Source organism: Lissotriton vulgaris, chromosome 3_1 (genome assembly GCF_964263255.1).
Source record: "Lissotriton vulgaris chromosome 3_1, aLisVul1.2, whole genome shotgun sequence".
Taxonomy (NCBI): Eukaryota; Metazoa; Chordata; class Amphibia; order Caudata; family Salamandridae; genus Lissotriton; species Lissotriton vulgaris.
Window position 1 is genome coordinate 1,087,956,503 of NC_141689.1, and position 27,845 is coordinate 1,087,984,347.

The 27,845-nt window shown below is 45.8% G+C and overlaps 1 protein-coding gene across 1 annotated transcript in view; it reads right to left on the reverse strand.

The window, feature by feature from the left end:
* Positions 1–13,737: 13,737 nt before the first annotated feature.
* The window catches only part of LOC147727462 (afamin-like), a 105,700-nt gene continuing 91,592 nt past the window's right edge, over positions 13,738–27,845 (reverse strand). Inside the window, exons 6-9 of the mRNA XM_086961532.1 lie at positions 24,946–25,040; positions 17,787–17,922; positions 16,552–16,751; positions 13,738–13,996 (exon numbers count right to left, since the gene is read on the reverse strand). Coding sequence (XP_086817658.1) covers positions 13,843–13,996; positions 16,552–16,751; positions 17,787–17,922; positions 24,946–25,040 — 585 coding nt within the window. The 3' untranslated portion in view covers positions 13,738–13,842. The remainder of the gene's footprint in view (positions 13,997–16,551; positions 16,752–17,786; positions 17,923–24,945; positions 25,041–27,845) is intronic.

Consider the following 27,845-nt stretch of genomic DNA (forward strand, 5'->3'; position numbering starts at 1 on the left):
GCAATTGAAGGACTAATGTCATTTGTTTCCTTGGGTCACTCAGGGTGGCACAATAAGTACGTTAGGCCCTGGTGTCCTCTTTAACTCCCATGCCACTGGAACCACTTGCCAGGGACTTATAAGGGGGTAAATTCCTTTCCTTGCTAATTGGGGTTGCCAACCTGCATATATCATATTTAGGAAGAGAGCACTGGCACTGGTTATCAGGCTCTAGTGCACTTTCAGAGTCATAATCATCAGCATAGGGACAAAAAGTGTGGGGGGTGGGAGGTCGACCATAGAAAAAAGGTAATTTCCTGCAACTGCAACTAAATATTTTTCTTTTAAATGAAAAAATTGATTACACTTGCATTGTAACATAGATGTATATTGGTGATGTGAGATTTTGCATTATTAATTTGCAAGGATGGATCCCACAATGTGAACATTCATCATCTTGCTATACTAAAGAACACTTCACTGATAAAATCTGGCTTTAACTCCTGGTAGCTGTGGACCAAAGCAGTGACTTTAGTCCAGAGAAATGTGTGTTAGTTAATTGAACAGATACAAAATAATATTAAAGTCACAAAACAACATAATTTCCAAATGAATGTAGTAAGAAGGAGGAAAATGTAATGGACAAAGTGACAGAAAAATTATCAAGATCAGATTACGGGAACAGGAGGTCTGATTTTTTAACTTTTTATGGCAAAAGCACCAAGAAAACAAAAAGCATCCATGCAAGTGAACAGTTGTGATTAACCAGGACCCAGGTGCCCTTTCACTCTGACTGTGATAGAGTGTGAGTTGGGTAATCCTAGAGGGCCACACCTTTCACAAAGTTTTACCTTAGAACTTAGCCTCATTTAGAGATTCATGGGATGGGAGCTCTACCATAAAATGGTGTTGCTCCTGCTGTGCCAAACTTGTGCTTACCCCATCGCAATTAGAGTCAGTGGAACTGCAGAATTTCCAGTGAAGCCTGAGCTGGCTCTACAGTTGGAAGCCTTTGAACAGAGGGTCCTTTTGCCACTGGGCTACCAGGTCACAGTGACTGACAGTCCGCTCCACTTAGATCCCTCAAAGGCAGGTTTGGATCTCCAATTATGATGCTTTTATCTGCAAAGGGAGTGAAGGCAGTGCCTCTACCAAAACATAAAAGAGTCCCTCCATCATATTTCTGAAAGTCAGTCTCCTCCTGTGTGCACTGTAGCCAGCTAGTTTCCCCTGAAGTCAGATATTTTGAATCCAGGTTCATGCTAAAGCCTTCAGTTTTGGCACCAAAAGCTCAAAGGGGACAAAGCTGGATTCTGTAGCTGCCAATGTCTCTTTGCTACCTAATCTAAAGTCCCAGGTTTTACCTTTGGGCCAAAAAGGGGGGCAGCACAGACCACAGACTAGCTTGTAGGTGTGAAAAAGGCTACTTTCTTGGAAACAGGTGCACCTTACACACAAGTTCCCTTGGCCTGTGCCATACAAAACTAAAACCTCACTAAATATTGTCTTCCTACTTTACCCCCCACCCTCTCCCCTAAACATGTTTCCCCCTGCAATAATTATAAACACAACTTGCAATTTCCTAACCTTTCTACAACTACCTAACTAGGTAAACTTCTTATGTCCTTTCATAACTGAACTATACATCATTATACCACAACTGACCTAGGAAAAACACCCCAAAGAAACATAGCGCACCACACCAGCACCAGTTCCAGCGACAACGGCAATAAAAAATTCCTCCCCGATGCACCTGCTTCCAAGAAAACTACCTAGCTGAAAAGATAATAAGCTATCCAACAACAAACCCCACAAAAACCAGCCGGAAGCTCGGTCCCCTAAGGAGGGAGGGCGGGACAAAGCTAAACTGCCCAGTTTCCTCCCTGACCAGCTGTTGTGTCACAAACACCAAAATGGTGGCTTGTGACACAAGATAGCCGGTTATGAAACCCTCAAGCCCAAAACTAGCCCAACCTAAGCCCAACGCCAGCCCAATGGAACCCAACCAGCCCAATGGGCTCTAGCTGCCAAGCCCAAAACTAGCCCAACCCAAGCCCAACAAGCCCAACACCAGCCCAATGGAGCCCAACCAGCCCAATGGGGTTCTGGCTGTCAAGCCCAAAGCTAGTCCAACCCAAGCCCAACGCTAACCCAATGGAGCCCAACCAGCCCAATGGGCTTTGGCTTCCCCCGGCCCAAAAACCGCTGGGGGCAGGCCTCCCGCTGGTCAGCCCAATTGGGCCAAAAAGGGGGGCAGCACAGACCACAGACTAGCTTGTTGGTGTGAAAAAGGCTGCTTTATTGGAAACAGGTGCACCTTACATACAAATTCCCTTGGCCTGTGCCCTACAAAACTTAAACCTCAATAAATATTGTCTTCCTACGTTACCCCAACCCCCTCCCTTAAACATGTTCCCCCCTGCAACAATTGTAAACACAACTTGCAATTTCCTAACCTTTCCACAACTACCTAACTAGGTAAACTTCTTATGTTCTTTCATAACTGTAACTATACATCATTATTCCACAACTGACCTAGGAAAAACGCCACTAAGAAAGTCGACCAAGGCCGCTTTCCGACCCCCCCACTAGGACTCCTGGTGCTTCGGGTATCTGCACACCCCTATTGCCCTGTCCAAAGCCTCCTTCAACTTCACTTTTTACAATTCCATGCCATAGCGGGACAGAAGCACCCCATCCTTCCTGAAGAAATACACTACCGCATAGCGCAGCTCCGGATGTTCCATCCTTCCAAACCCTTCTTTGTCGCAAAAAACTCTCATGTCCCTATTAATATTCTTCCGCGCCCTATCTATGTCCGCCAGCCATTCGGCCCCTCTCCAACATCTCCTCGGTATAAACTCAGACCATATCACATGACATACAATTCAAAAGGAGGGAGCGGAGAGGGTGTGTCCACCTGGACACTGGGGGCGGATTCAGTCTCCCCAAGTACAGTTAAAGAAACAAAGAGAATCTACCCACATGGACAACGGGCAAAAAGGAAGCAGGCCCCCGGAATGGCGAGTGCCCCCCACACTGGCGGGAATCACTTAGTGTTTTTTAAATACCCCTCACACACCAAAAGGGCCCTTGGTGTTATACTTCATCATAGGGGTCTTCGCGTCCCTCTACGAAACGCGGCGTGCTACTAACCAACGAATACGCGGGAGCACTGATGTAAACACTATGTGTGGTTTGTAAGGTTGGTGAGTGGTAGGGTCAGAAGTTAATTGTTCAAATGAGTGTTAAAAAATACTGGCTGGTTCCTTTGACAAAAAAAAAACCTCTGGCAAAAAAAATACCTGGTGTGTGAGGACTAAAACAGTTTTAATATGCCTCCTGTATTATTAAAAAAAGTGTGATGGAGGTTGTAAGTGTATTTAATGTACACAACCTCCTGTGTGCGTCAACATGTTTCGAAGCGTAAAGCTTCTTCTTCAGGACAGGTGCACAGATCCCTTCCCTACTCACACGTGGCAGACTTACGCTGTCTCTATATAAGTAATATTGTGTGTAAAAAAAGCCAAATGTGCCTATTATGGTAGAAAAGGCCTGAAAGTAAGTGTTGCCGTTAGTAACAATTTGTTTAAATGAAGTCACATTCCATCATGAGCCTGCGAGGGTGTTTTGTGCTTAATAGCACTAAAGTGAGGAGGTACTACCTGCCTGACAAACGCTCTTCTCGCAGCTTCCCACCAATGTAGGAAACACTCACCACTCCAAAACCCCGCTTCCCCCTCGCCCACCACACATGTGGGCAGATTATCCCCGCCTCTCCAACATATCACATGACAACCAGACCACTGCCGCTGAATCGCCAGCAAATCCCGCTTCATTTGTTTCATCAACGCCAAGCCTTTGCATTGCACCAGATAATTTCCCCCTAAATGAATAACCAGGATATCGGGGCAAACTCCTCCTTAACTACCTTATTCAGCGCTGGAATTAACTCATGCCACCTCATGCCCCCCTTCTCTTGCCAATAGCAACGAAAAAGCCTAGGATCCAATTATAGATTCAAATTCTTGGTCTTGTCCCATTCATATCGCTCCACTCGTTTCAAGAAAGAGTGTCCTAAGATGAGGATGGACAATCCAGCTACGGTCGGTCCCGCCACCGCACCTGAAAAGACACATATGTGAGACAAGCGACAACAAATCAAGCCTCCTCCTCCCCGAAACCGCGCATCCGATGTATGTCTTATAAGAGTCTGATTTCCAGCGCCCCAGTCGCATCAAATCCTCCCTCCCCCAACCCTTCTTCGCCGTGTCTGTTGCTGCCCCTATACGGAAGGAGTGCGTCCCAAACAGTCTGGGGTTCTCACTCACAGCGCGTAGGGCGTGCCGCAGAACCCAAAGTAGTTGCGCCTCTGACACCTGGCTACCCTCGGGCTGCTGAAAAACCTCACCCGCCTCATCACTCGCCCTGGACGCAGGCATCTCACCTCACCCCACACCCCGGGGCACACTGCCTGATCCGCCACGGGTCCCATGACAACCCACTTCACCACTCCCCGTTGATCAGTCTTCGAAGGCCACAAAAGAACCGCCAACTCCCCGGTCCGCAACTTCACCTCCCCCCACCGTACCCCCTGTTTCCCTCTTGTCCCCAAGAGCTCTGACACCAGAAAAGCCCCGAAATGCATCCACAACATTAGCGTGGAAAACAAAATAGCTTCCTCTCTGTTGCGGCAAATCTCCGGCATGAGCCTTATCAAGCAGACAAGAATCCCCGCCATTATGGGTCGGCACTGCGAGGCATTGGTGCCTCGTTCCTGCCCCCATCCTTCCAATAAATGTGCACCCAGTTCACCTGCTGATGGCGCATAGCCCCACCACAATTTTCCCATGAATTCTATGGCTGACAGCTTGCCCGCGATCGTCACCTTGGACATTCCTTTGTCCATCATTGCCAAAGTGAAGTACACCACCTGCTCACCCCTCACCCAATGACTGTTGTGCCGCGTCACCCCACTGTCCAAAAAGTCCAGCCAAGCCTGCTCGTACGCCCTCCACGTTGAAACAGCCACTGACCGTCTTACCAGTTGAACAACCCTTTCTCTCCTACTGACCACATCCCTGTCGGCACCGGCGTCTGGCATTCCTCCGCCTCTGTGGCTAACCCATGGAACCTCTGCCACTGTGAACGAGACAAAGCATCCGCAATATCATTGTCCACATGCCGGGCTTGAAACAAAATGTCATGTTCCAAACATTTCAGCACAAATAACCTCAACAACTTGAGCACCTGTGGGTCCCTGGCCGACTGCTTATTCACGACCTGTACCACCGACATGTTATCCACCTTGAAAATCACCTTTTTGTGTGCCAGCTCCTCTGCCCACACCGTCACCGCCACCACCAGGGGAAGCAGTTCCAAAAATTCAATGCTCCTCCCCCCGTTCTGCCACTGTGGGGGCCAAACCTCAGCGCACCCCTTCCCCTGCAAATATAGTCCAACACCAACCACCCCGCCGCATCTGAGGAGATGGTCGCGTCCCATTCCCACTCCTCCGGGGGGCCATGGGAATACCATTAAATCGTTCCAAAAATGCCAGCCATGCACAGGTCTTCCGTCATACCCGCCGACAGGCGCAGATGATGGTGCGGTAGTGTCAAACCGGACAGGGACACACCCAGACGTCTGCAAAAGGTTTGCCCGGCTCGCACCACCCGGCACGCAAAGTTCAAGTGCCCTAGGAGAACCTGCACCTCCCATACTGTGATCTTCTGCTTGGCCAACATGGTGTTGATCAACAGCAGCATGTGCACCTTCTTATCTCCCGGCAAATGGGCCTCCATGGCTACAGAGTCTAGTTCTATACCCAGAAATGTCAGCACCGTGCTGGGACCTTGTGTCTTCTCTGGCACCAGGGGCACACCCAGGTCAGCCCGTGAGCTCTGTAAAACTGTCCAGCTGCTGCAGGCAGTCTGCCAAACCTGGCAGTCCCACCAGGAAAAAGTCAACCAGGTAGTGCATCACCGTCTCTTTGCCTGTGTGCCACGGAAAAACCCACTGCAAGAAGGTGCTGAACCGCTCAAACAAGGAACACCCCATGGGCAAAGCTTTGACCACGAAGATGGACCCCTCGAACTGAATCCCGAATAGTTGAAAGTCCTCCGGGTGTACCGGGAACAGCCAAAAAGCTGACTTGATGTTGCATTTTGCCATGAAGGCGCCTTTCCCCACCGTTTTGACCAGCTGACGTTCCACATCCACGGAGGAGTAAGAAACCAATGACAGATTGGCCGCTATGTAATCATTGACCGGCGCCCCCTCCGGCCATGACAGATGCTGAATCAACGGATGCTGTCCAGGCTCCTTCTTCGGCACCGCTCCGATAGGGGAGATAATCAGGTCCTGAATAGGGGTCACTTGAAAAGGCCCTGCCATCCGCCCTTCCCGGACATCCTTTCCCAGTTTATCCCGTACCACCGCCCCATGTGTGCTGGCAGATTTTAGATTTTTGGCCCATCTGGGAGCTCTCGTACTCTCGTACCCCAGCTGGAAACCCTTCCAAAACCCCTGCTGGAACAGTCCAGCATGTTCGGTCCGTGGATAAAATGCCAACGTTTCCAACCGGTCCGGCTATGAGCCTTTCCCCAGAGACCCCTGTCCTCCCCTACCTCCCCTGCCCCCGACTGTTGCCCCACCGGCGCGGACTGCTGACCCTGACTGCGGCCTCCCATCCCCCAGCATTACACACCGGGTAACGCCCTGCGAATTTGGAGCATTCGTGCCGGAACCTGCAACATTGTCTCGCACAAGCGCCCATGTTGTAGTCCCAAGAACCTCCCACTGTGGCACCAACGGTATTCCCTCCCTGCCCCACCCCACCGCGGCAGGGGCGGATTCGAAAGGGGTGAGTCGCGAGCAGTAAACCGCTAGCCAGGTATATCGTTTTGCCAAACTTTGCCCCCCCCCCCTGGTCTGCTGATATGGATCTAAATCGATTTCCCCACATTTTGCCTCCGGGTCCCAGGCCCAGTGCGCTCTAAACTCTTCGTCATAGTGCGACCAAGCGTAACCCCCGTATGTGACCTGCGCCCGCTGGATCATGTCCATTTATTTAAAGAGCGCAACACACCGGTCTGGGTACTTTTCGCAGTACACACTGGCAAAGATCAAGAAACCCGCCAACCAATTTTCAATGTTTAGGGGCACCATTGGCCGCTTAGTCAACTCCAGCTCCTCCTCCTTAGACCCCTCCTTTGTCGTCAGCTCATGATGCTGGAGCTTTAAGATATCCACGTACTCCCCTTTCCATATCTTATCCTTGGTGGCCAACGACAAGTGTGTCCCCAAGGGCTTTGTAATGCTCATATACAGCTACTTGTACACCTGGACCTCATGACTCTCCTTACCCTCCTTGCCTTCCTTGGGTATCCCCCCATCCGCCTTTCCACCCGTGGCCCTGCTCGCACCTGGACCCGTCTCCTCCGGCCCCACCCCGCGTCCCACACGTATGTTCCTTTATTTAAACGCACCCCCTCTTCCTCCCCTCTCGCATGTGTGCCATCTGAGACCTTGTCCTGTGGGGCTTCGTCTGACCCGCTCCCCACCCTGTCCCGTGCCTTACCTGGCATCAAGGTAGGCGTCCGCACTGGATCCCGCCGCCTAACCAGTTGAGCAGGGGGCCGTCACTCTCTCCACCTCAGGTCTCTTTTGCGCACCCTGCAAGAAATTAGGAACAGCATTACTACAATCCCGCCCCATCCTGACCCTCCCCCTGCCTCTGCTCCAATAATTCTCCTTCCTCCACACTCTCCTCATCTTAATCGACTGTGACGGGCCGTCCACCTCGGACTCCAGCCCCGGTGGCCGCATCAACCCATCGGGGTGGGGCTGGAAGGGACTTACTGTCCCGCCTCCTGTAGGACGCTACCGCCAGGTCCCTCGTGGGAGCGCAACCGCCCGCATGAGGCAGAGCCGGCCCATCCTCTCAGTGGATTGGAGCCGCATGCTGCTCTCCCAAGCACCTCGCCATGGTGTCCTGCTGAGTCCAACATGCCAGGGTTAAACCTGTTCCCCAAGCCGCCAAACCCACTAGCATCCCACCGGGAGCCCCCCCACCGCACCGGACAAATGGCCCCCCTGCTGTGGCGATGTAGACCACCAGGCCCCAGGCCCCACTCCCCTGCTCTGAGCACCCAACCCCCCTTCCCCACAGTCACCTGCACTTCCCTCCCTGTCACTCCATACCAAGGACTCCAGCTGCTGGCGGACCGCGCCTCCCCCCCGGCACCCCCGACACCCGACAATCCCGCCGGCTCCACCAGTCCCCAGCGGCCTGCCACCGATTGCGCCGGTCCTCAGGCGCGTCCCCCCACCGCTCCACCCCTGTTATGGGGCCACCGCACCTCTCTTATTGCCCTGTTTCTGCTTGTGGGCGCCACCCCCACTTGCCTGCTTCACCCCCGCCTCCCCTGCCCCTCCCTGGGCCCTGCCGCCCCTCCCTAAACACCAAGGTAGGCCTTGGAGCAGCACCACGCGGGCGTTTGACAGGCGCGGCCGCGTGCACCTTGCAGCCGCGCCCCCTGCCTTCGCTGTCACAAGCTTCTGCGCTCGCGGCGGCTCGCAGGTGATTACAGCCGCTGCAACACCACTCGCTGCATGCCTAGGAGGCCTCACCTTCACGTCGGGCCGCAGCATGTCAGTGTGTCCCGCATCCTCTAAGAGGCGGAAGGCCTCTAGGACACGCGGATCCTCCAAGCGCGCCATCCCTCCCCATCAATGGGCCCGTGCAGAGAAGCTCCTCAGATCTCCTCGCTGACACCGCACACCGTCCCTCGTAGCTGGTGACCAAAGGCTCCCGCTGCCACTATCCCGGCGAAACACACAACAGAACGCCACCCCACCCACCACAAGGCTAAACACAAAGCTAAACAAAGCTAAAGTCAACAAAGCTAAACTGCCCAGTGTCCTCCCTGACCGGCTGTTGTGTCACAAACACCAAAATGGTGGCTTGTGACACAAGATGGTTGGTTATAAAAAACCCAAGCCCAAAACTAGCCTAACCCAAGGCCAACGTCAGCCCAATGGAGCCCAACCAGCCCCATGGGCTCTGGCTGCCAAGCCCAAAATTAGCCCAACCCAAGCCCAACAACCCCAACAACAGCCCAATGGAGCCCAACCAGTCCAATGGGCTCTGGCTGCCAAGCCCAAACCTAGCCCAACCCAAGCCCAACGTCAGCCCAATGGAGCCCAACCAGTCCCAGGGGCTCTGGCTGCCCCTCTGGCCCAAACCCCCCGGGGGGCAGGCCTCCCGCTGGTCGGCCGCCCCCCACAAGCCCTATTGGACTTAGTCACCTATTTGGATTTTGAAATGTCCCTGCAGAGCAAGGCAGAAACTTGTAACAGGGCACAGCTGCATAAGGTTTGACATCTTCAGGGGGAGTTTCCTCTGTAGTCTTTTACTTCACAGTGAAAGGTTTGAATGGACCAAATCTGGAAATAGTGCTGTCAAAGCATGATTTGATAAACACACTTAGGCACAAGATTCTTGGAGAGAAAATCATTTTATTCCAGCTGAAAGTGCAGGATAAGTCAGAGTCGGCTAATGCATGTCTAACAGTTCTTCAATAAGCACAGGCAGATATACCTTCCTCAAGTAATGAACATTTCCAGGCAGAGCATACAGACAAACAATAAACATTAATTAGTAGTACATGATAGCTCATCCTGTCACAATTGAAAAGGCAAATAATAAAGAAACATCCTTCCCACTATGGATTCAAACTTGAGGCACACCAAGTCTGAGACAAGAACACTGTGGGGATCATTCCTAATAATTCTCACAGCACAGGAGAGTCAAGATCTGCAAATTACCATTTTGCAATTTCTAATATTAACCCTGCTGTATGCTTGAGTACTATAGTGGTGCGGGCACGTAATCTAAACAAGATTGAGTCGGCTAGGTTGCCTAAATTCCACCCTAGATGTCCACAGTGCCAGCCAAGGTTGTGTCTTTCCTGGGTAGCTGTAAGGAAGCAGGTCAGAAGGCATGCCTTACCACCAATGCTTTAGCGAGTGCGGAGATACACTACACCAAATCCACTTGTGCAGAGTTTTCTTTAAGCACTAAAATATTAGCCGTGTTGAAGGAGTATATCTTTGCAGCCTGGCAAAAGTCTTCATACTTGTTGAAGGCGGATCATGCAATGGCACCAAGCAACAGAATTATTATAAATCCCAAGAATCCTTGAAGTCTGAAGGTGTTTGGGGAATATTGGATATCATTTTGCTCATTTTACAGCATCGCTGCTAGGCAATCATGCTACAATGTTGCAGTGGCCAGGACACTGCTATTTGTATTTGTGACTCACTTTGGAAGAAGAGTTACTTTGTTGAAAGGTTGCTGAAGGACAGTTTGAATACAGAGGGGTGTTCTGGAAATCAAGTTGTGTATTTAAAATAAACTTTAAACTATTGATTGAACATTTGGTCTTATTAGTTTAAGACCTTTAGGATCACTTACAGTTTGCGAACTTCGGTTTTTTTCAACATGAATATGAACAAAATAGCATCAAGATTGTGTTTACTTTTGATATGTACATATGAATCTGCACACAAGCTACAGGTATCAAGCAAGTGATACATTTGTTGTTTAGAAGAAGTCTCATTGAATTTAATGAATGTCAAATACTTTTAAGAGACAAGTTGGAATCAGCAACAGAAAGAGTATATCATGAAGTCCATGTAGTTTTCTCACCAATTTTGCAGAAGAATTGGTGAGCTTATGGTGATGAATTTTTTTTAACCTTCACTGTCAGGAAGTCAGATACATTTCAAGAGCACAAAGAGGTAGTAACACACGTATATCCTTTCACTGTTAAGGTTAGATGCAGAATATTTATTGCAGATTACGAACATATATTTTGTTGGATTTAGAAACACGTTCTGACCTGCAGACATAATTACACTGCAGTGACGAGTGAGAGTGAATATATCTATTGTTTCTGTTTTCTCTCTCATCACAGCCTCCTTCCACCGATTCGAGTATTGTTCAAGATATTATATTGTATGTGGTCTCTGGTGGCTGTGGGGAGGGTTGTAAGAGTGAATCACTCTGGTTGGATTCAGAATATGAGATTATTGCTTCCTGGCAGTAACATTTTTCCAATCCTCCAAATTTTCAATGGTGACTAACGCCCTTATCACAAGTACAGCAGTCCACAGGACCAGCGTACTTGCGGTGGCAGACAAACCACCACCACACTACGGCACCATGACCCACATTACGAGTGTGGGGATCAGACTGCCACAGGACCACTGCGTCACCGGGATCCTGCAACGGTGGCGCAGTGGTCAGGCATTGCAATATGTTGAAGTGCCACTGCGGTACCACTGAGCATATTACGAGTTGCCTGTTCACCACTTTTTTCAATGATGATGAGCCCACAATGGAAAGTGTGGCAGAGAGTCAGCAAAGGGGGCGCTAACAGCCCCCCTGCCAGTTCAGAGCCTAGCAGTGCATACAGAGGGGCACATGTTGTGCCGCCCTGTAAATTTGCACCCCAGTTCCTACATGGTGCAGCATGCACCAGATGGTGCATGCCGCAAAGTGTAGGAACGTGCTGTGGCGCTGTCACAGTGGGGCCGGCAAAGGCTCTCCTATGAGCCTTAGACAGGCACCACTGTCACACTGCCGCACCACCCACTACCCACCAAGGATTCAACTCTGAAACCACCGGCCGGTGTGACCACAGCTTTGACGGACCTCCTGTGCAGCGCTGCCGTGGTGGCCTACAGGAGTACCTCCAAACTCCTAATTAGGCCCTAACTCTTAACTTTTTTCCCAACTTTCCTGTGAATATGCCCCAGTATATCATTGAAAGTACTTGTGACTGGGCCAGGCAGGATACCAAAATTACACAAGCACTGAAATAATACTTCACTGACATTTTCACAACAGCAAAGCAACAACCATATTAGGAGTGAACATGTACAATCTAATAATAAACTCGATCCTTGTGTGAACAGATTTACCATTAAGCAAAGTTTGACTATGTCTGCTTCATGGTCACAGAAGCAAACATTTGAAGGGTTTGATAACTTTGAAGTCTTCGTGAAGTTTGTGCAGTCAGTTTCAGAAAGATCTCAAACTTTACACCTTCTTATGCAGAGTGGGGTAGGAAGGCACGAGTTCACACCTCATTACTCACTTGTAAGCATTCTGAAATGCAAATGTAGTTGCCAGCATGACTGGCAGGGAAGAGCTTGGTGCGTCCAACAAATAACATAGCGTACCACTGATGGGCATCGCTGATCATCATTTTAACATGCAATATCATCTACGGTCAGAATCCTCTCAGGCTGCTAGACGTGCATAAAAATAGTGTTGTAAAGGATCCAAAGGTAGTAAATTGGTAACAAGGTACAAATCAATTGGAACCAAAACTCTGACCTGTACAGCATAGCCTTGCAATAGGTTAGATCAGGGGTCTCCAATCTTATGTTCAATTTTGATCACTGTGAGCTCCAACAATTCACCCAAAAATCAGCTTACATTTATTTTGGAAATTCAACCATTCTTTCTTCAAAAACATCAGCTCAAGAGTGCTGAAGATAACTCAATTTTTGTCTTGAATACACAATTTTGCGATATGTATGTTAATTCAACCAAGCAATAGGTTCCAATTTCGTAGGCTCGGATACACAGAGGAGAGCTATTTGCAGTTAGGTGAAGAGGAACCAGTAGCTCATGAGCTACTCAAAGGAGAACCTTTGGTTAGATGAAGCATCATAAAACATATTGGACCGTGCACTGGTGAAAAATGTTACCACATCTGCTTCGCACCATTTTTGTTGCTTGTGGAATTGCAATCAGTGCCAGCAGATTATGCTGCAAAATGAGTCCACAATTCACATTTTAATATTGCAGATGTGTAATTGTTTTTGTTGCTGTGAGGTGACCAGAAAGCAATTCACTCCATTTTTGTCCTGTTGCGAAAATTTACTTTAAAGGGAAATCCCATTTGCTCCTTTCACTATATAGCAAACTTCAAAAAAGTTGCACAATACATGTGTTCAATTGTTTTATCCCAATGCCACCATTTATGTGACAGAGCCCAATGTGCATACCAAATACCTCCCAGTGGCCCATGCTTGAGATTTCAATATAAACCCAGTGTGAGAACATCAAATTAAGAAGACTTTAGGATTTAGAACAGGCGTCTCCAACGTGTAGATCGTGTACCTCTCCAGCTACCTGTGAGTAGATCACCTGTGTGCATCTCAAACCACTAACCTGAAATCCTATGCTTTGTTATATTATTATTTGTATGCCAAAATTAAAAAGCATGTATTTGAGAGAAAAATGTGTGAATTTTCCGAACTCATAAACTGATGATTGGAGAAAAATGGTTCAATTTCCAAAATAAATGTAAAGCTAATATTTGAACTGGAGACATTCATAACTCATAATATTACCTTGGTGCCAGGGAATAGTAGCTATGGCTGTTATTTATTACCCATGTAGATGCATTCCAAAAGTATCTTTTATTTTTTTTTTACTGCAGGCAACCCTGCCTAATGCACTGGTGTGATCACTGCTGGCGGTCTTGAATGTACTATCACACCACTTACAGTGACTCAGGATAATTTTCATTGGACATAAGTAGCTCTTATTACAGAAAAGATTGGAAATCCCTAATTTAGAACTTCAAAAATGTAATCATAGATTCAACAGTTCAGATTTCACACGTGACCAGTTGTAACTGGAACATGAAGTGCAACTAGTTAGATTAGGTTAAATATACAATGGACAAAGAGGCCTAGACTTTCATTAGATGTAAAGCTTTATAAGGTGGTTGTACATCAAATCACTGTGATATGCAAGTCTGGAATATTGAAAACAGCTCAATCAAGGAACATTGATGACACTTGAAGAGAACAAGCCTGTGAATCCTTAGTTGCACAACACTGATTGGCTGCGTTGCTAATAAAGGAGCAGTGACTCAGAATACTGTTTATGCTCTTATCTGTGTGTCTCCGTGAATATTCATAAGTACTCCTGAAACAGGAAAATAAATTCGATTAAAAACAATTTAATTACAATTTAAAGTAAATATTTGCATTGATCATCACAAGCTGAATCAGGTTTATGTGACTCCTGGTGAGCCCAGAGTAATGATGAAATTGACTGGGCAGCTGAAAGGGAAACAAGGCCATATCGGTAGCAGAATATGCACTAAACAGTTGTCAGTACCGTTATTTTATATCTTCATACCTCCCAAAGGCTGCATTTTAAATTCAGCTTTTTCCTACTCTCTGTTTTTGAGGAAGACTTTCAGCCTTAAAGCACAAAGTAAAAGATGGGTTGCTCTATACTAAAGCCTGAAGAAATAAATAAATAAAGACCTACAATTCCTTATTTTCATCTCACTTTGCAGGCTGAATCTGTTTTCAGTGAGGCAGAACTAGAAGTTGCCTTGGACAGGAAATGCCCGTTCAGGAAGGGGCATTTTCCTAATATTTTCTGTGGCGCTGCCAATCTAGCTGCTCTGTAGGATTAAGCCAGAAGTATTCAAAGGTGTGCACACCTTCCAGGGAGGTCCCATGAGGCTTGGATTTCGGTCTTGTGGAGTTACAAGGGTTTAGGACCTTGCATTTGGTTTTCTCCACATTAATTTTCAGACCGTTCTGTCTGCGAAAATTGTCAAACCAATCTAATATTTTTGGTACCCCATGGTTGATATAGATAGCAGTAGGGTATTGTTGACAAACATCAAGGTGGGTACCTTGATGCTTGCCAAGCAAAGGGCATCACCTTCACATTGGTTCAAGTAAGCTATCAGATCATTGAAGTAAAGAGTGAAGAGGGTGGGGGCAAGGACGCAACCCTGTCTGACCCCTCTATTTGCAGGGAATGGCTCAGTCATCTTGCCCAATTGTCCCCATCTAACCTGGGCATAATTATGTTCATGAAGCCTCATTAAAGTGAACAGAAGATAGTTGGGAACTCCCATATCAGCCAGCACCTGTACAGCCTGGATCTGGGTACCAGGTCAAGTGCAGGCTGTAAAGCTTTCAGTGCTGGAGTTTTTCTTGTTATGAAACACTGCTCCTCAGCAGTGCATGCAGCATCTCACTTCAGTTAAGGTCTGATCACAAGTCTCCATGGCAAAGACCACTCCTGCTGATTCTGAGTCTCTTGGTTTCACTGCAATGGTAAATATTGGTTCCAGTGATAACAGGAATAAGTATCACCTACCAAAGCCAGGTGGACCTCATGTCCAGCAAAAGTCCTCGATAATGGGAAGGCATGATCGAGATATATTTTATACTGAGAGTATTTCATTCATATCACCATTAATATGTAACATGTAAATGTCCTGAGCATTTAGATTGACCATAACTAACGTGCCCCTGCATTTTAAAATGGCAAACGTTTAAATGCCATCCTGCTTCACATTAACACGTCTTTCTTTTCCAGGAAAAACTAATTCCATGTGTATTATCTTGATGTGCCCTTGGTTTTCCATTCTTACAAGAAATGTTTTCTTTTGCTCAATCCTTGTATAATGTGCTAACGAGCTGTTGTGATGTGCTTGCAGAGTACAGCTTGGCCCAATGTTTCTCGTTATCTTGCAGATAACTGTGAGTTTGATGGATGCTTAGAGTGGGCTCCTTGCACAGTAGCTGAGAAAATAATGAGCTTAGTTAACTACTTGTGCCTTAACTCTGATTAGTCAGTTAATGGTGAACCATATGTAAGTTTATCAAATGTCAGAATTGTGTAATTTAAACTAATACAATGTAGAGGAGAATTCAGAATCTCTATTTCCTGACTTATTAGATGATTCTCTGTCAGCTTCATTGCCTGAATTTTCGTAGAAGCCTTTCTTTCTGGCTTTTATCCAGAACCTTCTCTCCAACATAGCATAGAAGGGTGTTTCCTTTATGGTAGAATCTATCGCGTTCAACTTTCTTTTTAAGACAAATGTATAATAGTTTGTCTTTATGTCTTGAATTGCTTTGAACTATGCATTGCCTACTGTATTTATGAATTGAGGATTAATTAATAACTAATTTGATGATTTGAATTTGTTACTTTGGTAATCCTCTAACAAAAGTTTGTGGCTTGAAACTTAGTTTCACGTTATTGAAATATATTGAAATGTGATGTTCAGCCTTAGGCTGGACTAAAGATTCCTCAGAGACCCCTTCATGAACCTCAATTTGCACAATAATTTGAATGAAGCAAAGTGCTTAATGAGACATGCATAAACAGGCTGGTAAGTCTGTGTCTGCAGTCATTTCCTCTTATAAGTTTATCATCTTGTAGGCTTATGGTAACAATGACGAGATACTGGACAGTACCAGTAATTCTAGATGCAAAGTTATCGCCCCAATATTACTGTGCCATTTCTGATCAGCCCCAATAGTGGTCTGTCCTGTTTCGGTCATGCAACAGCCATCGCGATATAAGTCGTACTCAGGTTATAATGAAAGTGCAACAGAAAAATACCTCTGTAATCTTTATAAATATGTATCTTTACATCTGAACGTTAACTTTAACTTCAAATGTGCCATTGTTTTCTTCTCAACAAGGAGCCATAGTCTTACCAGCTAAGAACCTCCAGTTCACCTTCCCTGCTGAGGTCACAGAGGAGATCGAAGTTGAGGGAAGTGTTCAATATCGTCCTGGATTCTTGGGATGCTAATTGAGACAAACAACCTGGTTTCTCAGACTCCCTTTTGAGACAGCAGTCTCTGTGAGGCCCATTTGCAGAATTTGCACAGAAGTGATCGTAAAGAACATCTGACTAAAAAGAGAAAAACAAAAAAGAAAATGAAATAATTTCAGAAATTAAATATAAAAGCCAAATTCTTTTAAGTGAATCTATTTAGCAGATGCCTATCGGTTTCGAGTCGAACACTTAGGTGAATGTGTGGGAGGGAGACGTCCTGCCTATGGTGAGGCCGGCTGGATGTCTCAACCATGCCAAAAAGGGATCAGCTATAATTTGCTTATTTGCTTGATGGGAGAGTAAAATAATATCAGCTAACACCACAAGCTCTAACTGTGTTGAAGGAGCACTGATCCAGCTGCAAGAACATCTGCCAAGTCTCCAGTAGAAAGTCCGCTCTCCATTTTGGAATGGAAATCTTTCTTTACCATCCTCACCACTAGTGGTCTAGGTGCATAACCCCTAAGCACTTTGCTTCTCATATCAGCATTTTTTGACTGAACTGGTAATGCTTTCTTGCACAAGGGCAATGGACGAGCCCATCCTAGCATTTGTCATTGGGAATTTTAACTATATTTTCTAGTCTATATATTGAAAGTGCATCTGCATACGATGGTGTGGTGGATGTACCTGTCTGCAAAGGGAGGGACATCCTATTTCTTTCTCACTGTTTGTTTTAGCAAAGTTAAAGGTTGAAATAATATTTGGCCTGTTGAGGACAAATGCTCATTGAATTAATTCTGTTGATAAGTCACAGGCTTGGCTATATACATATTTCAAATATGTCTCTTTTATTCATCCACCCACCCACTGTCATAATTTTACCCATTTCATTCATCCATACAATCATTTATTCATGCAGCCATCTATTCTTGCCCTCTCTCATTTATCTCTCCATCTGTGCACTCAAACACTAACTCACCCATGCTCTTACCAAACCATCTCCTAGTCCAACCATTGACTCATTTACACCTTCCTCCACCCACCCATCCATACACGTACAAACCCAAACTCACCAATTCAGGGAAAATAACTTTTATTTTTAAAACAGCCACATTTTTTGGCTTTGCATAAGCTTGTTTAATTATATTTATACGTTTTTTAAAATACCTGTTTACGAAAGCAATCTGAAGTCATAAATTCGGTTCTACAGCAGTTAGAAGCAAATCTGGCATAGGTTTCACCAAAGTTCAGTGCTTGTTTCCATGAGTCTCTTGGCTTTTTCTGAGCATAAAATAAAACAGCCCTGAAAAACAATATATGTAATAAATTCCATGAGATTTTGAGACTAAAAAAACTTTGCAATTTGATGGAATGTCAAAAATGCAACTTAGGTATTTCTTTTTTATCAACCTAAAAAATATGTTTTCAAGTTAAAGAATTTCCTCCATCTCATTACATAACTGCTGTTTTTGTGGGAGAGAGAATTTCACAATCGTAGCCCACATTGTATGGTACCATTAGTAAGTGTGAAAATCTGGAGAGGAAACACCACTTGTGAAACCTTCACAGCGGTCACCACCTCGCCCTTCCTCCCTGGCTATCCCCTTGGAATCGTGGCCGGACTGGGATTACAATCTAGCCCTGGCAATTAAGTCCAACTGGCCCCGGGGAGGGGGGATATGATGGTGCAGGCGGGAAAACCGCTCCTTCGTGTGCTTTTGTTACAAGGGACCGATTTCGCAGCACTGCTGAAAAATCGGCCACCGCTAACAAAAAAGCACCCTCACTGGTCCAAAACCGGCAACCGGGCCCCACCCTTCCGGCCCACGGGGAAACACCTAGGGCCTGCTACGGCCAGTCTGGCCCTGCTTGGAACACTTTGTTTTCATCTGTAGCCCTAGACTTGTTACTATGGAAATTCCTCCACCATGGTAGATTTTCAGAGTCATATGTTTCATCTGTTGACATAGATTTTCACAAATCCTGATTCTATGAGTCATGAGCTGTCATTTGCACCCACATGTGGCATGATTTGGATACCTACGTTCCCAAAAAGTATTTTGAACCTGGCCCAGTAAGACTAACACAAGCCTCAGGTATGCTCTTGCGGCTAGTAACCATCTGCTATAAATGAAGACATTGGCAATTATTTCCCATTTCTAATTGTGGGAGCAGAATAGTGGCCAAGTGTTGGTCCACGCTAGTCTGCCTAGTATTGCCAAAGAATCTTCAGTCTGAAACAACAGAAGGTAGCAAAGGAGCAGAGGTGATGGTCTCTGCTGGTAGGCTAATGGGCTGGCCACCAGTCTCTCAATCAACCTGTTTGTTGTATGCATGTTTTATTTATTTATTTTATTTTATGCATTTTTATATAGTGCAGACTTTACCCGAAGGTGTCAGAGCACTGTACAATAGAACCAGTTACTTTACATGAGAGGAAAGGTACAAAATAGAACATTACAAAAATAAAAAACCATATAGGCAATAACACAATATCAAACACAGTAATCAAGGGTGGGGAATGAACAAGAAAATATTACAAATTTACAATGATGAACTAACTTCCTAGAGGGGTCTGAGAATGAGGGTATTAGTTCTGAAAGTGCCTTTGGAAGAGAAGAAATTTGAGATCAGCTTTGAAGATCTGGATGGAGGTGGTGGCACTGAGCAATGGCGGGAGCAAGTTCCAGATTCTCACAGCTTTACCTGAGAATGATTGAGCCATCGATCTTTTCCTTTTGAAGGAGGGGGGCTCAAGCAGAAACTATTCTGCATTCCAAGAAGGTCGTGAACCTCCTGACATTTTTAATTTATTCGCCAGGTAACGAGGGGAGGAAGTGTGCAAGGCTTTATGAGTGATGCAGGCAGTTTTGTTAATAGATCTTGCCTCGATGGGAAGTCATTGAAGAGTAGACAGGATAGAAGTGATGTGGTCACTTCGTTTGGACCCTGAAATAAAGCTAGCTGCTGAATGGAGGACAGATTTGAGGGTGGCTATGTGAGATTTAGGTAAGCCAGTCAGAAGAGAATTGCAGTAATGCAGCCTAAGAGAACTAGCGATTGGACCAATGTTTTTAGGTCTTTCTCCGGGAGGAACCGACGTATCCCCCACAGAAGGTGAAGCTGGTAACATGCGTTCATAGCAATGGAGTTGATGTGGGAGATTAGGTTGAGTCTTTTGTCAAGTATGACACCTAGGGATTTAGCGCTGTCAACAATGATGGGTTTATTGTTGAGAAAATTCAGCTGATCCATCCAGGATTGAACCAGAGGAGGGGAGAGAGAGGTAGATTAGAGGAGGAATTCAGTTTTGGTGGGATTGAGGATGGGTTAGTGAACTAATATCCAGATGTGAATAGAGTTGAGAGTAAAGAGTAAAGTTGAGTAGTGAGAGATCGTGTGCGGAAGAACCTTGAGGTAGATTTGAGTGTCATCGGGGTAGAGATGGTAGATTTACTTAGGAGGTTACAAAATGGTTCCAGATAGAGATTAAACAAAATGGGTGCAAGGATAGAACCTTGAGGGACGCCTTGACCTACCGTCAATGGAGACGGAAGACTGTTCGATATCTTGATCATTTGGGATCTGTCCAAGAGGAATGAGGCAAACCATTTAAGCACTGTGCCTTCCACACCCATTCTTTGTTGAACAGTGTTAAGGAGGGTGTTGTGATTAACAGTGTCAAAGGCTGCAGAGAGGTCAAGAAGAATTAGAAGGCACGGTTCCCCAGAATCGAGTATATGCAGAGCATCATTAATCACTTGCAGCAGGGCTGTTTCACTGCTGCAATTTTGAATGATGCCAGACTGGAACACGCCAAGGAGATTATTGTCCGTAATATGTAAGGAAAGTTGTTTCACAACACATTTTTCTGTGATTTTAGAAAGAAAAGGGGGGTTGCTGAGGGGGCGGAAGTTGTTGAGGTCGTTCACATCTGCAGAGGGGTTTTTTAGAAGAGGGGAAACCTGTCCTGTTTTGAGGGCAGCTGGGAGGGAGCCTTGACTGAGGAAGAGGTTAACTAGTCTGGTCCAGCGAGAGAGAGTATTGGTGTAGAAATCAATGGTGATGCCACCAGGGATAGGGTCAGTGGAATGGTTGGAGGTTTGGTTTCAAGGATGCACTTAAGGAGGTCATCTTCTGAGATGGCGGCAAAGTTCTGCCAAGAGACTAAGGATTTTCGCTCCTCAATGGGGGTGGGGTGGGAGACCTGATCCACTAGTGATTTATATTTTCACCAAAGAATATAGCAAATTCTGCTGCTTTCTTTGAAGAATCCTCAGGCGTGATGATTGGGATGAGCAGTTTGGGTTTTTGATGAGGTCAAAAAGTTTTTGGGGTCTGTTTTTGGCTGAGTCGAGGAGGGATATGAAATGTGATGCTTTTTCATGGAAGATGTGCTTGTGGTATTTGGATCTTGCTGAACGTAAGTGAGAGAGGTTGTGGTAGAAGGAGATTGTCTCCACTGTTTCTCCAAGATTCTAAGGTTTTTCCTTTCCTTTCCTTTCCTTTCCTCATAGAGAGCTTTTTTGAACCAAGGAGGTGAGGGGGTGGGTCTTTTCCTTTTGCTTTGGATTGGAGCGACTTTATCGATTTCGACCGCTAGGACTGAGAGGCGACTGGAGGTGAGATCATTGACATCCACGTTTACGTTATAGTCTAGGAAGAGATTGCAAAGGAGAGTCACACAGAGTGTCAAGATAAATGTTTTTAGTGTTGCGGGACCAGGTACGTGCCCTTTTGGGTTGGCCGAGAGTTATAACGTGCGACAGGTGAAAACGGAAGGGAATGAGGAAGTGGTCTAACCAGTCTACATTGACAGGGGGAGTAATAGTGAGCAGGTCTGTTTTCTATAAAACAAGGTCCAGAATTGAGCCCTTATAGTGTGTAATTTCCGAGCAGTGTTGCAAAATATCATTGGCTGAGAGAAAGGTGGCAAGCTTGTTGGCAGCAGAGTCTTCCAAAGAGCCCCAGTGTAGATTAAAGTCACCCAGGTAGATCTGTCTGTCACTTTGAGACAGTTGGTCACTGATGAAGTCGGTGAGTTCCTCGAAAAAGGGAGAGCACCTACCGGGTGGATGGTAGATGCCTTGTTCATGCCCCCAGCACACGCCCCCTGCACAACGCACACGTTTAAGGAACGCTTTTTTTTTGTCGTCATGCCGCGTCACTCCCACGCCCACAAAGGACTACTTTGCCGGTAAGGTTCTTTTACATTTCTAATGTATATGGTGGGCAGCTGTATAGCCTATGTCCATCTGCTGCAACTGTCCTTTCCAATGCTGTATTGGGTGCTGTGATTGGTGCTGTGGTTCCTGAGATTACCCACCTCAAAGGTTTGGGCTCTATCTTGATTATATTAGTATAGATACATATTCACAATTGAGCCCAAGTGGGCTTTCCCATATCTAAAACCTGTCCATGTGTAATATAATCTCAAAAGTGCAAGTGCAATTCTATAAAGTGCTACCAGCTAAGCCAATATGTGCAAAAAATACAAAAAAGTGAATAAAAATGTAATAGAAAAAAGGCCGATAAAAATGGCATAATTAAAACTCATTATGATGGCTGTTATTGGTCAATATCGCTGTATGCAGAATATCTAACTTTTACTGTAGGAGCATATTAAACAAATTCAGTCATCTCCTGTAAAGATTATAGCAAAACGTATATATATATATATATATATATATATATATATATATATATATATATATATATATATATTTATACACACACATGTATATACTTATCTGTATGCCGTTGCTTTAACGATTCAATGATAATCAATATTCTACAAATGAAAATATTTTTGTAGGTAGATATTTTAGATTTTGTTATTCCAGCTTACAACCACTTAAGCAAACTAAAACTTGGATCCGATGATAGCAACAAAGTTTAAGAACGAAACTTGTCCTTGCTAGAAGCGCCTCATATGAATATGAATATAGACCAGATAATCAAAACGTAAGACCTGGTTAATAGTAGTTGATCATCTTAAACGATTCTGTCCTGTACAACATATATTCCCCACACTTACAAACAAATGTTGATACTGCTGCCTGCTCACTCATCTGTGGAGCTGACTCATATACAGCAACCACGTGGTTCACGGTTCTCCAATATTCATGGTCACGGGAAATATGCAAATCAGTAGCTGCAGGGTTTTCCTCTTAATTAACCACTTCAATGCTGATGACGAGCTCAGCTCGTCATCAGGCTTACCTGCCGTGTGCTGATGACGAGCTGAGCTCGTCATGTAACGCGGTAATTTAAAAAATGCCGCACACAGCGGGAAAAGCTGCCGCAGTGATGCGGTTATAGAGGTACGCTATTGCCACACAATTGAACATCAGCTACATAATCTGCAGATTTCAATAAACAAATATTTCTCACTCAACAGGATCGTGAGTAACTAATAAATAAGCATAACATTTGGTGACAGTGGCCGACCCATTGCAAGGATTAATTGATCAATATTTAGGTGAATATTGCTATATTCAGGTGGCAAACTAGTACAAATAATGAGATTAAACATTTGCCCACATAGTATAGGTGCGTGTGCAATACCAAAAGAGTGGGATGATCTTCCACTACTGCATAATTTCAGTGGCCCTTAACTGCACTGCTTCTTAGTAACGTTTTGCATCCACTTCAACAGCACCGCCATATCAAATCAACCAGTTAGCATGGTTTTTCAAACTTTTTATGAAGGTTGTTCTATTTTCCTTTTCAAGCACAGAGCCTTATTTAGAGTTTGGTGGACAGGGTACTCCATCATAAATGTGATAGATTACCCTATCTGACAACACTCCAGTTGGCTGGGCCGTCATTTTTCCATCACCAGTGCCACTGTTGGCTCAGTCGAAAGAAAGCTAACCCTGGTGACCTGAAACTTTGAATGAATGCCCCCCACACCCAGGAAAAAACCTTCCAGGCTGTGGGTGTCATTAGTTATTTGTTTATCAAAAACAAACTCCCACTTTAGTATTACAGAAGGAGCCGCAGATGCTTGTGCGTCCCCTTCTGTAATACTGAAAGCACTGGTGCACATTCAGTGCCAGTGTTTCCTCAAGAGGATGTACCCTCATTTGCATAGAGGCATGGCCCCATACAATTGGGGGAATTCCTTTGCCCCTGCGCTGTATTACAGACGCGGGAGCAGAGGCAAAGAAAGGTCTCAGGCGGTGCCCTGAGAGTGCGCCACCTAAGGTGGCGCACTGTCAGTGCGCTCCCTGATTGCAGCCCTCTGGAGGGGGGAAAGGGAGTCCCATGGACTCCCCAGACATCCCCTTGCAGGCGGGTGCAATCACTCCCTGCATCCGCCTGCAAGATTATCTCTAATCCCCTTTAAAGTGCAGGCAGGTGCCGCCTGCACTGTGAAAACACAGAGCGGCCTCAAAGCAGCCGCTCTGTTTTTCACATGAATTCCCTGCCCCCAGGGCAGTGCAATTTTGCGGCTACCATGGGGACAGCACATTCACCCTAATATGGCGCATTTTCCTTGATTGCACCAAGCACACATTTTAAAAGTGTGCCTGGCGCAATCCAGAAAAATTTGGCGTATGTATAATACAGCCCCAGGCCTTTGCAAATAAAGGTTGGTAGACAGATGTCAAAATCAACATCAGCTGTCTACCAAACTTTTGGTACCTTCAAAGGAACCGTTATGACAGTGGTTCTTCTGAAGATACTGAGATCATCACTGGGTCAGCCGTAATCTCCAAGTACTTAATTTTTCTGTCCGTCAGGGTGGCGGAGTGTCAGGGTGGCAGAGAAAATGTCCTTCGCCACACTAACAGACCAAGTAAAGGCCGTAATATCCAAGTCCAACAGTGTAGTGACACCACTTCATCCACTTTCAGTCAATTTGCCATGCTCCACTGGGGAAACCCATCACAGCTTTCTACCAAACTCACTGAAGTTGAAACCTGTGCATTTGAGAAATAATGTTTTAGTAAGAGATGGTTAGTGAAGCTATCAGTTCTAAGATGCATTTTCTCCACAGCTCCTTCCACATCACCACATCTTGGAACTTACTACCATCGACTGTGAAGGCCACAATTATTTTCCCTCAATGAAAGAAGCACAAAATATACATCTTCATCCCAACTACCTTAAAGCATAAATGTGTTTTTCTCAACCACAGAAAAAAACAGCCTCCTTTCCCAAATAAGCCTCCAAGTTATGACTATTCTTTGTACTACACTAGGATTTATTTGTGAGTCACATGACCCACTTCAGTGAAGAGAAACATAATATGAACCACGCAATAAATACAAATATAGGTAATGACATAAGTTTCTCATTCTTATATGAAAGTACTTACACAATAGTGCTGTTAGCTACTCCATATTTGCTTTGCCAGCATATCTTATTTTCAGTCTCAATTTCATTCTTTATCTGCATCAAAAACTCTTCTTTCTGGCATTGCAAAAAATACAATGATATCCACGTCATGGTGTTTCTCTGTGACTGCTTGAAATTAAGCATCTTGAAAATATTTAGAACTGCTAGCTCACAATTTTTCAATTTTTGGCCAAATATTTTGCATAGATTGAAGGGAAACATTTTTAAGTCAAAAGGAAGAATATAAATGATCATTTAACAATTTCTTAAAATAGGCTCACTGTAGATGCTGGCTCTATATGTAGTGAAAGAAACAATTCATGGACGGAATGCTGGACAATGCAAACATTCACCCACAGTCACAAGGATCTGGGTTTAATCCATCATTCTTTTTCTCACCACACCACCCCAGTTTAAACCCAGCCATATGCAAATCAGTCTTGACCCTGTTCCTTGTGGGAACAGTCCGGCCCGAACTACCATTCTGCCCATCAATTGTTCTTTTTGCATTTGTCACCCAGAGTGAGGCGGGTATTCCCAGATGTTGGTCCCGTGCTCTTCATGCCACTTGAGTCAAGCTAATCTGGCTGATAAGGGCTGAAAGTCCAAAACCGGCCTTAGGATGCTTGTTTTCAGTCCAGGGAGGACCTGGCCTGGCAGTTCGGGCTGGACTCTTCCCATTGGGCACAGGGTCAAGACTGATTTGTATATGGCTGGGTCCAAACTGGAATGGCATGGGGAGCAAAAAACAATGGATTTAGGCTCAAATCTCTATACTGGGGTGAATGTATGGCATTGTTCTGCATTATGTCCATCAATTGTCCTTTTTGCATTTGCATGCAGTCAAAGCCACCCGGAAGTGGGTTCAGGCTCACATGACCGGGGGACTTTCCAACGCCGGTCACAGGCACTGTGAGGATTCCTCAGGCTGGTGGATGCGTTGAAGGGGTCAGATACCAGAATGGTGACCAACAGGCCTTGGCTGCTGCAACTTTTGGGTGGTGAGGTGAATCACATCAACACAGTCCGTGACGGTCTTCACCTCGTGGCGGTTTTTACTGGCAGTGTGCTGGGGATCAGTCCCACAGTCCCACTAGTCCAAAGGGAGGTCCCAGGCAATTGTTGAAGGCTGGCAGGGTTCTTGGAGAATACACATGTCTCAGGTTGGGACGGCAGACCACAGTTGTCGAGTCCTTTCGCAGTTGGCAGGGTTTAGCGCGGTTTCTTCTGCAGCTGGACTTAGTTCCTGGATCAGCAGCACATTTTCTTCCTTTATTTTCTTTAGGTCCATGGAATCCGAAGTCAAAGTCTTGGGGAGCCACCTAAATACTGAATTTAGGGGTGTTACATGGCGAGACACGTAGTAGCCAATGGGCTACTCACCTTTAGGGTGTCCAAACCCTCTAGTGACTACTTCCTGTGAGAAGAGGCACTATCCTATCCCTGATTGGAGGATTTCTCACCATCTCAAGATGGTGGAATTTCAGAAGAGGTGTTCACCTCGCCTGCCCATCCCTTGGGTTGTGTAGGCTGAGGGGGGGCCCCCTCCTCATCTAACTCATTTTCCTGCCTTTCCACCTGCCAAAAGTGGAGCAGGGACGGGGGCTCGACCTCCCCTCTATCTTGGGATTCATGGGTGGGATTTCAAAGAAGGCATCACCTTTGAAACTTCCTGCCTGGGAAAACCATCCTGTCCTAGAGGAGGTGTGAAACACCCACACCCTGAGAAGGTATTGTTTCTGGATTCTGAGAGCGCTGGCTGTCCCCCCATGAGGTCAGAATCATGTCTGGTGGTGGCATGCTGTTGAAAACTGGCCAGAGACCCCCACTAGTGTTTGGTTAGGTTTTCAGGCGCCCAACTAAATGGGTCTCCTATGTGAATCTATTAAAAAATTCACCACTGGCATCAGTGAGGATTTATTAAGAGAAGATATTTGGGACCAAACATCTTAGAAATCAGTGAAGCCATCATGGAGCTGGGAAACTCGTGTTTAAAAGTATCCAGCCCATGTACTCTTTACGGCTTCCCTGGTCACTTACAACATTACAGAATAGGCTGGTCCTTGTAGGGGCCTATCCACTCATGCAGATAGGCCCACACATAGAACATAGTGCACCCTGCCTTACGACTGAAGGACTGCAGTAGGGGTTGCTTACTCATTCCTTATGCAGTACATGGGAGGCATGGCACACAGGGCTGTGTACCATGTCGACTTTTCGGATTTTCCTGCACCAAGACATGCGGCCTGCAGTGGTAGAGTGCATACACTTGTTGAGGGTGCCTTGGGGGTGGCACAATTAGTGCTGCTGTCCCAGAGAACCCTCTTCAGTACCCAAGCCCTAGGTACCTGCGGTACCATTTACTAGGGACTTATAGGGGTGGCTGAAGTTGTGTCAATCGTGGTATAGTTTTGGGGAAAGAGATCTGCCCCTGGGAACCCAGTTAATATGAACTCAGTGCACTTACAGTTTAAAATCACATCAGGCAAAAAGTGGGGATAGCCATGCAAAAAGAGGCACTTTCCTACACTTACCTACTTAAACAGTGCATGACCTTACCGACTCTAGATGCAATACGAAGACTAGCCACTAGGCTCGGCCCCTAGTATCTTAAGTTAAATGCTTGGAAATAGACTGCCAAACACTGTACCAGAGTAGCCCGAATGTTAATTAATAACCATTACATGGACACAGGTATTGATTGTCTTTACTAAATATCTAGCAGAGACGGGTGTTAAAGCAGACATCTCCAACCTTCAGTGCCTATGGGAGCACAGCATAAGAATCCTTCTCCTCGCCAAACAAGGTCCCATGGCCCCACCTCTAAGTCCTATGAGGCAATACCCTGTGTTAAGGTCCTGCGCCCAGCAAGTGGTTTAA